The sequence below is a fragment of the Tachypleus tridentatus genome, chromosome 5, assembly GCF_004210375.1.
Source record: "Tachypleus tridentatus isolate NWPU-2018 chromosome 5, ASM421037v1, whole genome shotgun sequence".
Classification (NCBI taxonomy): domain Eukaryota; kingdom Metazoa; phylum Arthropoda; class Merostomata; order Xiphosura; family Limulidae; genus Tachypleus; species Tachypleus tridentatus.
In genome coordinates, this window is record NC_134829.1 from 45,242,302 (window position 1) to 45,257,157 (window position 14,856).

At 34.3% G+C, this 14,856-nt stretch overlaps 1 protein-coding gene across 3 annotated transcripts in view; it reads right to left on the reverse strand.

The window, feature by feature from the left end:
* LOC143251067 (IQ motif and SEC7 domain-containing protein 1-like) overlaps positions 1-14,856 on the reverse strand; it is a 67,126-nt gene that overhangs the window by 11,663 nt on the left and 40,607 nt on the right. For all 3 annotated transcript variants that reach the window (XM_076502420.1, XM_076502422.1, XM_076502421.1), the window contains exons 4-12: positions 11,561-12,178; positions 11,005-11,228; positions 9,202-9,283; positions 4,646-4,853; positions 4,134-4,273; positions 3,809-3,934; positions 3,493-3,592; positions 1,319-1,440; positions 366-579 (exon numbers count right to left, since the gene is read on the reverse strand). In XM_076502420.1, the coding sequence (XP_076358535.1) occupies positions 366-579; positions 1,319-1,440; positions 3,493-3,592; positions 3,809-3,934; positions 4,134-4,273; positions 4,646-4,853; positions 9,202-9,283; positions 11,005-11,228; positions 11,561-12,178 (1,834 nt within the window). The remainder of the gene's footprint in view (positions 1-365; positions 580-1,318; positions 1,441-3,492; positions 3,593-3,808; positions 3,935-4,133; positions 4,274-4,645; positions 4,854-9,201; positions 9,284-11,004; positions 11,229-11,560; positions 12,179-14,856) is intronic.

Below are 14,856 nucleotides of genomic sequence, written 5' to 3' on the forward strand. Positions count from 1 at the left end.
GTCCCCCATCACGTAAATAAATCCACCTCGACAGAGGTTGCAATAAACGTTGACCAATTATCAGTGTTAAATCTCCCAATTACTAGTAATCACAGGTTGAAGGTAAACGTACACGCGAATAAATGGAAAACTTTATTAAACTCATTACTACTGCTGCATTGGCCAATATCTTCAGATGGATTCTTTAAATAGAGGTTTTCCAGATTACGCCAGTTTTGCATTCATTCCTAAATGCAATTAGTAGAAGGTAAGATACAAAAATCAATAATCAGAAGGTAATAACACACTTAAATGTATTTAAAAGGAGCAACAAGAAAACATAACACATTTATCCTCTACTATCATCTGAGAACTTAGCAACTTACGATGATCATAAAGGTCAAGGAGAGAGTTGGACAGGGAGGAACGTTTTCGGTTTGAAGATTGTCCATCAGGGCAGAGTCTCTTTCTTTCTTGACTAGTAGAGGGATGAACCTCTATATCTGTGACACCAGAGTCTCTGTTCTCTGTTGCTCTGGTTCTCAGAGATTTCTGTTTTTCTAGCTCTGCTTCTATACGAAGATTCTCCATCTCATCCATCTGGGAAAGAAAACAAAAAAAAAATTTTTTTGTAGAGAATATTCTTAACAGTTGTAACTAAAGGGAGACATTTAAACTAAATTGCCAAAGAAAATGGAATCTAACATTAAAAAAATTTGAAAAATAAAACATTTGTGATGCTTTCCACAATGTAACATACATACATCATTAAGTTCAAAATATGTTGTACAGTTTTCAGAATAGATTGCAAAACTAATCCTTCCTGCGATATTTAACATTAATGTGTACAACACTTGAATAAATAAAAACTACAATAGAATGTGTGGAGTGAAAAAAAATTATATTTTACAATAACCCTTTTATAAGGAAAATGTGAAACGATAGAACTGTGTGTTTTTCTTATAACAAAGCCATATCAGGCTATCTGATGAGCCCACCGAGGGGAATCGAACCCCTGATTTTGGCGTTGTAAATCCGAAGACATACCGCTGTACTGGCAGGGGCGAAACGATAAAAATCTCGTGCAAGAATTAAACAAGTTATGAACCAATGAGAGCTAGTTATGAACGTGATGTGGATTTTATTTTAATGAAAGGGTTTACTAACAGAAGCTGAAGATGCTGTTAAAAGTGATTAAAAAATAGAATAATTTGTCCAATGAGCAAAAACTACACAGACAGAAGAAAATGAATCTTTCATTATTACCTTTATTTGATAAAATCACATTTTCTTTACAAAGTGTTTATAAAATTAACAATTCAACTTTGAAAGACCTCACCTCTAGAATGGATTCTCTCAAATCATCTACAAATTTAGTGCGGTCGTGCATGTTTCTAGCATTGAAAGTAATTAAAACCTTGTTGTCCACCCTGCGTGTAAGCCTAATTCCGTAAGAATAATCTGTAGAAAAACGTAACATTTCTGCAGTTAGTGAAACTATTAAAATATTCAACGTATTTCACAACAATTAACATTTTCATTTTTTGAGAACTTGGATGAATATGAAAGTTTACCACAGTTAATCAGTATAATATATATATGTAACATAACAAGAGGATGTACTTACAGGCACAACCTGTTAAAAAATCTGATGTTCATCTACTGAAGGGCTAATGATAGCAAAATAATGACTTTACAGAAACAATAATTTACTCAGCCTTGCGTCTGTCTAAGATACTGAACAGAGTTTATGGAAGAGTTAGAAAACAATGTATTCATCCTTATGTTTCATTTTGTATAATATAGAACACTGGAATCTCCACTTCCTGAACTTCTGCCTGAACTTAAACATTTCAATGTTTTTACACTTTGTAACGGATTATCTTTTATATGTTTATTCTAATATCTACGTGTGTTATACATCTACATGTTTGATGCATGTGACGTATATTGTTGGATGTATATTGCGCAATTCCCGCCTGTTCTCGAAATTTGTAAAATATTCTTGAGAATAAGAATCAACAATATTTGTGTTACAAAAACGTAAGTGTGTTTTAAAACATTGTTGAGCCTTCGAGAAACTCGTTTTAAATATATAAACTGACGTATTATTGGTTTGGTTAGCTACATTCAGTATATTATAAACATCATAAAGTTAATACATATTAAAATTTAATTAGCTTCTAAATTAGAATTTAAGTTTCCGGTTATTTGAACCGTTGTACGTAACATAATAAATCGCAGACTCTTGTCCGAGATAAATTATGATACGTAACAAATTATATTTATGTAATATTTTTTAAGTTTACTGATCTCATTTCCAGTACTTAGGTGGGATCCACACAATAACAGAAGTCTCGCAAGGATTTTCATAACTTTGAATGAATTTGATTCAAAGAGTCTAGGTACAATCTATAATACAGTGAAACAATATTTTATTTCAATACAGTCATAATTACACTTAAAGAAAAGTGCATTTTTGGCATATTCACTGCAGAACTCTCAGCGTATTTAAAGAAGTGTTTCACGCACACCTTTTAGAATCTAGTTCGAAAGCTAGAGATCTCACTCTTCAGAAAAATGCACATAAACAGATACGTAAACACATACACACAAATTCATGGAGGAAAAAATCAATTTTTTGCCCCCCAGCTCAAGAACCCACTTAAGTCCTTCTGCGGAATTCCTATGGGTCTTTGAACCATCTGTTAAGAACCCTCAGTTTAAAGGATTGTTTGTTTTTGAATTTCGCGCAAAGCTATTCGAGGGCTATCTGCGCTAGCCGTCACTAAGTTAGCAGTGTTAAACCAGAGGGAAGGCAGCTGGTCATCACCACCCACCGCTAACTCTTGGGCTACTCTTTTACGAATTTAGTAAATTTTAGTGGGATTGACCGTCACATTATATCGCTTCCACGGCTGAAAAGACGAGAATGTTTGGTGCGACGGGGATTCGAACTCGCAACCTTCGGATTACGAGTTGAACGCCTTGGCCCACCTGGCCATGCTGTGCCCAGTTTAAAGGAAGTCAGTATCTTATCGTTTTCTGTTTCAGACCGTGTAAACATGCCATTATATGCTTATAACCATAATGTTTCTTCTCAGAGTGTAGGCACTACCTACGCGACATGATGGCAATTCCCCATTTCAAAAGAAATCGTGTCGTATCCTTGGGACATCTCCACAGTTTTAATGGAAAATATTATTGTCTATTTCCACAGCATATTCTACCTCCCAGTTATGGTGTCTCATGGGAAACATTCCTGAGTAACTAGGACAAGAGAAAACGCAGTGGCTCCTTTGACTGACTTTCTAATGTTAACAATACTTGCTCAATACACACAAAAATATTTTTATATTAACTAGGGGGATAAGAAACGTACGGTATGTGCCTACTTACCAAGAGGGTAAGTAAAGCACGGTATCCCTGCAAACCACACTTGACGAAGAACAAAACAAAAAATTAAAAATGAACATCTTGAGTGGTGATAATTAATAGTGGTTCAAAACTTACGTGGTGCTTCGAAAAGTAAGACGTTAACTCCACACAGTGGAAAAGATTGACGGAACGTGTAAGTAATACCAGTTTTCTTCTTACTGAAGATTTTAGAAACCTGTTTATGAGAAAGCAAGAATTACTTAATTGCTGGTTAGAAAATCTCCACGAAACTAACTAGAAAGGAAATGTGCAACTTAGATGGTTCTAAAAATATTTATAAACGTACTTTAGAAAGGACGTCGCTGACACAAAAATCAATTGTTACTTCAACCTAGAATTTTAGATCCAAGAATAACTTCAGTTAACCTCAAACAACTTTAATAATCCTTACTAGGAGTGTATCATTAAACAGGAACACTTCACGCTGATGGATTCCGGGTCTTTCTTTCTTGGTTATGTCATACACTTCATAAAGCCGGCAATAACAGACCAACCTTCTGTGAGGATGTGCTAGGTTCTGGAAAAGTTATTTAATACGCTTTTACTGGACGTCATAGATGAGTAATTCAATAACATTTACTGTACATTTAAATAGTGAGCGACCAAACAACCGATCATAATGCTGTAGGCTGAATGTAAAACAAGAGTTATGAGAAACATTGAATTCTGAACTTCAGAAAGCAGTAACGTATATTAATTTAGATAAATTTACTCACTGGTTTCTTCCCAACAATTGTCTGTTGAACCTTCATTACTTGTGTCACGTGGTCAGATCCAGTTTTAAATTCACTGGTTTTGATTCTTTCGTAGATTCCCGATAGCATATCTCTATCGAGGTCATGGCCATCATCAATTCCTAGTTAAGATAATTAGGAACGTATGACTGTTGGACACTTTATTCAAGTAGTATTCTATAACCTAGACATCGTTAATTTATAGTTAATAGTATCAAGAATTTATAACTGTTGGTCACTTTAATAAAATGGTACTTTAGGCCATGGCCATCTTCAGTTCGTAGACAAAACTATCAGGAATGCATAACTTTAGGTCAATTTAATAAACGTATTATTTTAAGTCATTGTTTTTGAACCTTATAAAAAATATACTCATTAAGGAGCTAAAATAGCAGCAAAGTAAATTACACAAAACATTACCAACTAAACAACTAGTAAAACTTCCTTGAAACAAATGGCTCCGGAAAGTAAAAGGATAAAACACCCCATCTTACCTTTTAAATTTTTTATAAAATCGTCCAGTTTCATCCTCTTGTCAGCTTTCAGGTTGGGTGTATGTAGATCTGTATTTAACATTATGATAGCAAAAGCCAGAACAAAGACTGTATCTGGACTGTGAAATTTGGACACAATATCCCGATTGCAATGTGAATACCTCTGGCTGAACACTTCCACTAATCTCTCAATTTTCTGAGCTTCACCCTGAACAAAACACGTAGTAAACAGACCACGCTTAACTTCAAGTGGCAAACAGTACATTTAAAAACAAATGCAAATATTAGCTGTCACGTAGATTGAGCTCATAAACATCAGAAGGAAAAGATGGCATATAAACAATAAATTTTCTCAGGATTACCAAAACAGATTGTTAACACGTGCAAAAGAAAATAAGAAAAGCAAGTACGTCACAACAGTGAGGGTTAAATGAGGCTTAGAAATTAGAAAAGGTTTCTCCGAGAAACTGAGCATCAACATTTCGACTACATCAAACTAATCCAAAATGGAGAAATACTATAATTTCCACGAGGAAAGGAAGAAACAGAAATAATAATAGAAGAAACTATGAGCAACCTGTTCATTCTGGATTAGTTTCAAGTTTGTTTAAACTTATATTTTATTCCATACATGTACCAGAGACGAGGCTTCTCTTGTTTGATAGTTGATATATTTCACTTTTGTCTTTCTTTACGAACATAACTAATCAATCACACTACGATATAAAGAACAAATTATACCATTACCATTACCAGATTACCATCTTTATATACTGGTTAATATCATTCTAAAAAGCTAGCTTATCATTTTCAACTATTATATTACGGACGAACTTGTTTACTTTCTTACGTAAATGGTAGTAAAGTTAATTCAGATAAAATAGTTAAATAAATAGACAATCAACGTTAAACTAAAACTAATAAATAAAACTATGCTATTATTTCGTATTTTATAAACAACTTCGCGGTTGTGACTGAAAAGCCGAAGTCGCCAACAGCTCCGCCGAGGAGCCTCATCCGGGCCATTGCGTGATCATTATAATATTAATGTACAGACTATTCAGATACAATTGACAAGTGCCGTTTTAACACAAACGACCAATGCATTGCGATGGTTCGCTTTTCCCTGTAAAATTTCGTCTTCCCGTGTTACATGCGGGTCGCCATCTCAATATGATATGCTCACTATTAATTCAGAAACTGAAGTGATTTCTATTGGGTTTGTGGCCAATATTTATACAATTCCATAAAAATATCGGATTATCGAATTAAAAATAATACTTTAATTATTGTTCACTTTTTTCACGGATTTACCGCGGATTAACTTTAATGTATGGAGAGGTGTGATTCGGTAACAATGGCGGCCTCCATAAAGCTGACGTAGAGAGCGGATAGATTAACGGTCGATTTCTATTGTAATATATTTTATTTATTTCCCAAATTAAAGCAATTCCTTTTAAAATATCCCCTTGAAGTTATAAAGACAAGGAGAGTGTGAGAAACTTTAAAAAGCCAAGTAGTAGATTTAATACATCAAAAATTTTGGGACAAGACTTGCTACAGCGGCTTAAGCGATTTCGCGGTTTACTGGTCCGCAGCTTAATGGCGCTCCACTGTAATTAGCGTCTAGACTGCTGTATGCGTACGGCGTACGAATGGTGAAAGTGGTTTTAGTGCGGGCACTTCCGTTTTCCTCCCATGTTAAAATTAAGGGTAATTGAGACTATCGACCCCCACCCAAACGTATGCATTTTGCTTGAATTTTTCTTTTTCTTTTAATGCAGCAGCCATTGCTAATCTTTCACCCCATAAGAGTGGATTAAAATATTAGCTAATCAGCTCTTACTACATCACGAGCGAAGCGCAAATAAATTATTTTTTCTGAACATATCGATTATATTTGGCCCTGATTTCTTTTTGAGTTTAAGGTCGAGTGATTAGAAATTGAAATTCCTACCAAAGTAAACAAACTGTGTGTCGTATCCTAGGCGGCCTTAAACAAGCCCTGCACTGAGAGAAAGGCCTCATCGATACTAATTAGCACGGCATGGCCAGGTGGGTTAAGGCGTGCAACTCGTAATCTGAGGGTCGCGGGTTCGCATCTCCATTGTCCCACCAAACATGCTCGCTTTTTCCGCCGTGTGGGCGTTATAAAGTTACGGTCAATCCCACTATTCGTTGGTAACAGACGCCCAAGAGTTGGCAGTGGGTAGTGATGACTAGCTGCCTTCCCTCTAATCTTACACTGCAAAATTAGGGATGGCTAGCGCAGATAGCCCTCGAGTAGCTTTGCGCGAAATTCAAAAACAAACAAATCGTCTGTCCTAAATAAATAGACGTGATATGGTTGTAGTATTATAAAACATTATCCTTTGCTTTCGCTTATTGGTTTGTTTACAAAAGAATATAAATATCTTTTATTCTGCTGTTGAATTCAATAATACAAATAGCGTAGTTTGTCACTTTGAAACTTTTTTTTTTATTATTATACAACTTATGTGTTAGTTTGTAACAGAACATGAAACTGTATCCTCCATGAGTATCGAACCTGGTTTTTAGTGTTAAAAGTCCGCAGACATTTGTGTGCCACCAGGTAGCATGTTACACAACAACGCTACAATAATGTATATTGTAAACAGCTGGTTTAATGATGCTTTTATTAACCGTCTTGAGTTTTTATTACAGGTATAAAATATACCGAGTTTTTAATACGTATTTGTTTATTTTGCACTGTTACAACGACGCACAAATTGACAGATATGTTAGCCAGACGTTGTTCTAAACGTTTGTAACACCTCACGTTTAAAAAGTAAAATATAATACTTAAAACAAACATTTAAGAAAATGCCGCTCTCTTTATGGCTTACGAAAGAAATGGTTCCTGAATACTAGGTTTGAAATTAACAAATGTTATCATATAATCAGTTACACTCACTACAGTAAATTTCTCAACGTGGTTTCTAAGTTACGACACCCAAATCAACTTTGATTCGTGAGATATCTATGGAGCCGTATGTAATATTTTCATGACACACAGTTTAGAAAAGAGTGCACTACAGTAACATCCTCACTGGTGATGAAGCAGCTATAGTTTAATAAAAATGTAATATTCCAACCACAAGTTCGTTACATAACTGATTGTGCCTTTTTGTGGTTTCAGTTTGTCGTAAGTCACATAATTTGTTGGTACCCCGTACATTTTATGGAATATTCTACACTAATAATTCTTTCACCTAACTGTAACACTTGACTATCTTACAAATTAGGCTAATTTTTACCCAATACTTGTTTCTTCTTTAACAAAAGAGTGATATTAAAAAACAAAAACAAAACACGAACGACTTGCACACATATATGTACAAGAGAATTTGAAAAATAACCACACTTTAGCACTTACTATCTGTAGGGGAAACTTAATTCGACAATTTACAAACACGCAACTTACTGGTGTCTGAAACCAAAATCTCTAAAACAATACGCAACTTTCTGGCATGAGGAAACACGACAGTTTACAAATACGAAACTTACTGGCGTCCTGAAAAAGGTCTGGTATTTCCGTAACACGACAGTTTACAAATACGAAACTTACTGGCGTCCTGAAAAAGGTCTGGTATTTCCGTAACACGACAGTTTACAAATACGAAACTTACTGGCGTCCTGAAAAAGGTCTGGTATTTCCGTAACACGACAGTTTACAAATACGAAACTTACTGGCGTCCTGAAAAAGGTCCGGTATTTCCGTAACACGACAGTTTACAAATACGAAACTTACTGGCGTCCTGAAAAAGGTCCGGTATTTCCGTAACACGACAGTTTACAAATACGAAACTTACTGGCGTCCTGAAAAGGTCCGGTATTTCCGTAACACGACAGTTTACAAATACGAAACTTACTGGCGTCCTGAAAAGGTCCGGTATTTCCGTAACACGACAGTTTACAAATACGAAACTTACTGGCGTCCTGAAAAAGGTCTGGTATTTCCGTAACACGACAGTTTACAAATACGAAACTTACTGGCGTCCTGAAAAGGTCTGGTATTTCCGTAACACGACAGTTTACAAATACGAAACTTACTGGCGTCCTGAAAAGGTCTGGTATTTCCGTAACACGACAGTTTACAAATACGAAACTTACTGGCGTCCTGAAAAGGTCTGGTATTTCCGTAACACGACAGTTTACAAATACGAAACTTACTGGCGTCCTGAAAAGGTCTGGTATTTCCGTAACACGACAGTTTACAAATACGAAACTTACTGGCGTCCTGAAAAGGTCTGGTATTTCCGTAACACGACAGTTTACAAATACGAAACTTACTGGCGTCCTGAAAAGGTCTGGTATTTCCGTAACACGACAGTTTACAAATACGAAACTTACTGGCGTCCTGAAAAGGTCTGGTATTTCCGTAACACGACAGTTTACAAATACGAAACTTACTGGCGTCCTGAAAAAGGTCTGGTATTTCCGTAACACGACAGTTTACAAATACGAAACTTACTGGCGTCCTGAAAAAGGTCTGGTATTTCCGTAACACGACAGTTTACAAATACGAAACTTACTGGCATCCTGAAAAAGGTCTGGTATTTTCGAAGAGCGACATCAACTTGCATTCCAGCGAGATCTATATCTTCCACATAATATCTGTAAAACAATACTTGAGATTGTATTCCAATGAAAGTGTTTAATAAAACAACTGTAAATATCTTTGTAAGTGTACGAAAAATATGATAACTAATAAATTTTGTCACGATATTTTTTATGATAAAATTGAAACCGAATCAAAACTTTCTTCCAGGTTTCTTACTTTGACAAATTAAAAAGAGATACAAGATAGAACATATTTCATATTCAAAAATCATATTAATTTCTCTTATATATTTATACTTTAAAATAATATTATATGTACGTGTTATAATCAATGTTGTTCACTCAGTTTTTTAATATATCACCGGTGTGTGTGTTTTTTTGTTCTACACGTATTAAAAGTTATCAAACATTAAAGGATTAGATTAGGAAGGTATAATTTTGTGTTCTATACTATGGCCCATCCGTAGTGAAAAAGCTTACGTCAGAGCACGTGTAGTGATTAATGGTGTAGTTCTGATAATTCTACAAGAGAATTGGAACGGGTATTATAACAGAAACAAAAGTCAACAATATATCATACATACAGGTAAACATCGATATAAAACGCATCGATAAAGCGCGATAATCAATTGGGCGCGATGGGGTCTTAGGCCCCAAATTTTTTGGGGTTTCTACAGAGGCCGCCGCTTAATATTACCACTGCTTAATGTAATCAGCCGATTAATGTGATCAAAAATCAAAAACCAAATCCACTTCAATCTTTTTGTATGGTTTTCACGCCGCATATTGTGATCAAACCCCGGCCCGTTTGTTTCAGTACTGAATTCGTATTTTAAACTTTGCCATGACATTTTTTTTATCTGGTAATTATTTGACTTCAGTTTGTACTTAGATTTTAATAATTAGTTAATAAATTATCAAAATTAATTACTATATGTATTAACTTTTAAAATTGAACTAATTTTAATCAGCGTCTAATCGTAAAAACGATCACATGATTGCTCTGACGGAACTACTTTTAGAATATCAGCCCCCATCAAAGTAATGAATTCGATAAATTTCTTTAGAATTCTGCTTTTTACATTTAATTTCAGTCTTAAAATTGAGTTTAATAAATAAAAATAAATAAAAAAATGCTATATCATTGGTGTAAGTAGTTTTGTTTGTTTTTCTTTATTTCACTACAAAACGCGTAAATTTTGCATTATCGCTCACCCCGAGGGTCAAAAAAATATATAATCAAATCGGTATAAGGCGCAATCAGATACAACGCGGTCGAATTTTTGGACCCCAACTAGCGCCTTATATCGATGTTTGACTGTACTTATATTACAGGTTTATTCATTCTGCTATCACTGATGCTTTTATAATGGAGGTACTGAAAACCATTGAACAAAACCAAAACCTCTGTATATTATAAGAAGCACGCATGCGCAGCACCTATTACATTAAACAACACTAAATCCCATGCCCTTGGCTTGCTGTCCGAAGCAATCTTAATACTGCTTATAAGCTGCCATAAAAAAATTGCTTAATTAAATGTTTATATCTTTAAAAATAATAACAAAAATCAGTATTAATTCGTGTCTTGTATTCGAAGATTATTTTAAGTTTGTGAGCGAGTTGGAATCTCTAGCTAGCAGGGTAGATGCTGAAGTGAACACATTACCCGATATGACTTTCAAAACACATGATGTCGAACAAGACAGAAGATTAAACTCTTTAATAAAGATAATTTTGTTATAAATTCCCTAAGCGAGAAAGGATATACTCACTTCAATACTGCCGAGATAAAGTGATTTTGAAGATTTCCCAAGTATTCTCCAATATTTTGCCTACTGAGACCTTTCCTTGAGATTAGGAACCGTGCAACAGCCTTAGGAGTTGCCTCCAAGAAACCTTTCTGGATGAGGTAATTAATTCCCTTTTCAGGTTTTTTGTTAAACATGTTCAAACCTATTCTGTACTGGCGTTTTCTTTGTACTTCTGACGTTTGGAACTATAGAAAATTTCCAAATTATTGAAAAACTAAATTGAAAAAGAAAAGAGAACTTTTAGTTTTTGTTATGTTAGCAACAGGTGAAGAAAATGGATAAAAGATGATTTTAATTCCACTGTAAATTGTTTTTTTTAAACCAGATTTGAACCAGTTCTAAAGAATAACCGAGAAAGCTCTATGATGACAATCTTACTAATGTATTGGGTTTATAAAGAGTAAAAACGTTTTATTTGAGTTCATCTGAAATTTTATAACGTGGATAAATCGATTAAATACAATATTGATTTCTTTAAACTTGTGTGAAAATATACAACGAAGAATGTCAACCATACTATACGTAGTGATGATGCTGAGGTCATATTATGAATTCTACAACAGTCTGAGCAGTTATGTCCTGAGGGAGCATTAGGAGGAGTTGTTGAGTAGCTTCCACTTTCCAGACTATCTTCACTATTTTCCGAGATGTTACTGAATCTTTTGTCATCTAGCTGTCCACCAGATGTTGCTCGATCAGCCACAAGAAAAACTTTTGTTTGAAATGCTGGGGAAGTTTCCAAACTGCCCTTTATAAGAGATTGTTTAGTTTTCTCAGCATGTTCCGAATTACTGTCCAATCCCGTTGGTAACTTACTATCAACTCCCAGACTTATTGCTTTGCGACTGAACGATGGAACTTGGTGGGACATTTCAGGAAGCTTCTTACGAGATTTCACTTGGATGGAGGAAGTCATTTTTAGGTCTTCATTTGAGAGTTTATTCTGCTCCACACAAATTGTTATGGACTTCCTTTGATCATCGCCAACTTTAACTGTCGTCCACCAAAGTTTGCAGTGATCTGGTTGAGATGTACAGGTCACGGGGTTACTAACAGTCTGTCTGACTGAAGATGTTTGGCAAATGTTTTGTTGTTCTTCAGATAAAAAATCCACACTTGAGTTTCTTTGTCCACTCTTCAAGATAACAAAAATAAATATTTAATTAGTTAAATAAACATACTTCAAAATTAAATATTCTTGACCTAGATAACTTACTGTTTCTATTTCAGCATGTTACTCCTGTTGCATGCACAAGTAGAAACAGTTAAGAAAACTGTGATGAAGTGCTAATATTTCAAATATGATCAAAAGTTTTGTATCTAATGATTAAATGTTATAGTACGAAAGCTGGAGGTCACACATCAGAAAAACAAAATAATACACCAAGGTCAGTTTCCAAGATTTTTAGATTTAGTGATATTAACAAAGAAACTTGGAGAATATTTATGATTATGAATTAAAGTGGTATTGGTGAAATTATAGGCAAAAAGTTTCAAATCTGTTGGAGACTGGCTGTGATTTACAGTAGAAAACTACGTTAGTAATACTGGCTGTGATTTACAGTAGAAAACTACGTTAGTAATACTGGCTGTGATTTACAGTAGAAAATTACGTTACTAATACTGGCTGTGATTTACAGTAGAAAACTACGTTAGTAATACTGGCTGTGATTTACAGTAGAAAACTACGTTAGTAATACTGGCTGTGATTTACAGTAGAAAACTACGTTAGTAATACTGGCTGTGATTTACAGTAGAAAACTACGTTAGTAATACTGGCTGTGATTTACAGTAGAAAATTACGTTAGTAATACTGGCTGTGATTTACAGTAGAAAACTACGTTACTAATACTGGCTGTGATTTACAGTAGAAAACTACGTTACTAATACTGGCTGTGATTTACAGTGGAAAATTACGTTAGTAATACTGGCTGTGATTTACAGTAGAAAACTACGTTACTAATACTGGCTGTGATTTACAGTAGAAAATTACGTTAGTAATACTGGCTATGATTTACAGTAGAAAATTACGTTAGTAATACTGGCTATGATTTACAGTAGAAAATTACGTTAGTAATACTGGCTATGATTTACAGTAGAAAATTACGTTAGTAATACTGGCTATGATTTACAGTAGAAAATTACGTTAGTAATACTGGCTATAATTTACAGTAGAAAATTACGTTAGTAATACTGGCTGTGATTTACAGTAGAAAATTACGTTAGTAATACTGGCTGTGATTTACAGTAGAAAATTACGTTAGTAATACTGGCTGTGATTTACAGTAGAAAATTACGTTAGTAATACTGGCTGTGATTTACAGTGGAAAATTACGTTAGTAATAATGGCTATGATTTACAGTGGAAAATTACGTTAGTAATAATGGCTATGATTTACAGTGGAAAATTACGTTAGTAATACTGGCTATGATTTACAGTGGAAAATTACGTTAGTAATACTGGCTATGATTTACAGTGGAAAATTACGTTAGTAATACTGGCTATGATTTACAGTGGAAAATTACGTTAGTAATACTGGCTATGATTTACAGTAGAAAATTACGTTAGTAATACTGGCTATGATTTACAGTAGAAAATTACGTTAGTAATACTGGCTATAATTTACAGTAGAAAATTACGTTAGTAATACTGGCTGTGATTTACAGTAGAAAATTACGTTAGTAATACTGGCTGTGATTTACAGTAGAAAATTACGTTAGTAATACTGGCTGTGATTTACAGTAGAAAATTACGTTAGTAATACTGGCTGTGATTTACAGTAGAAAATTACGTTAGTAATACTGGCTGTGATTTACAGTAGAAAATTACGTTAGTAATACTGGCTGTGATTTACAGTAGAAAATTACGTTAGTAATACTGGCTGTGATTTACAGTAGAAAATTACGTTAGTAATACTGGCTGTGATTTACAGTAGAAAATTACGTTAGTAATACTGGCTGTGATTTACAGTAGAAAATTACGTTAGTAATACTGGCTGTGATTTACAGTAGAAAATTACGTTAGTAATACTGGCTGTGATTTACAGTAGAAAATTACGTTAGTAATACTGGCTGTGATTTACAGTAGAAAATTACGTTAGTAATACTGGCTGTGATTTACAGTAGAAAATTACGTTAGTAATACTGGCTGTGATTTACAGTAGAAAATTACGTTAGTAATACTGGCTGTGATTTACAGTAGAAAATTACGTTAGTAATACTGGCTGTGATTTACAGTAGAAAATTACGTTAGTAATACTGGCTGTGATTTACAGTAGAAAATTACGTTAGTAATACTGGCTGTGATTTACAGTAGAAAATTACGTTAGTAATACTGGCTGTGATTTACAGTAGAAAATTACGTTAGTAATACTGGCTGTGATTTACAGTAGAAAATTACGTTAGTAATACTGGCTGTGATTTACAGTAGAAAATTACGTTAGTAATACTGGCTGTGATTTACAGTAGAAAATTACGTTAGTAATACTGGCTGTGATTTACAGTAGAAAATTACGTTAGTAATACTGGCTGTGATTTACAGTAGAAAATTACGTTAGTAATACTGGCTGTGATTTACAGTAGAAAATTACGTTAGTAATACTGGCTGTGATTTACAGTAGAAAATTACGTTAGTAATACTGGCTGTGATTTACAGTAGAAAATTACGTTAGTAATACTGGCTGTGATTTACAGTAGAAAATTACGTTAGTAATACTGGCTGTGATTTACAGTAGAAAATTACGTTAGTAATACTGGCTGTGATTTACAGTAGAAAATTACGTTAGTAATACTGGCTGTGATTTACAGTAGAAAA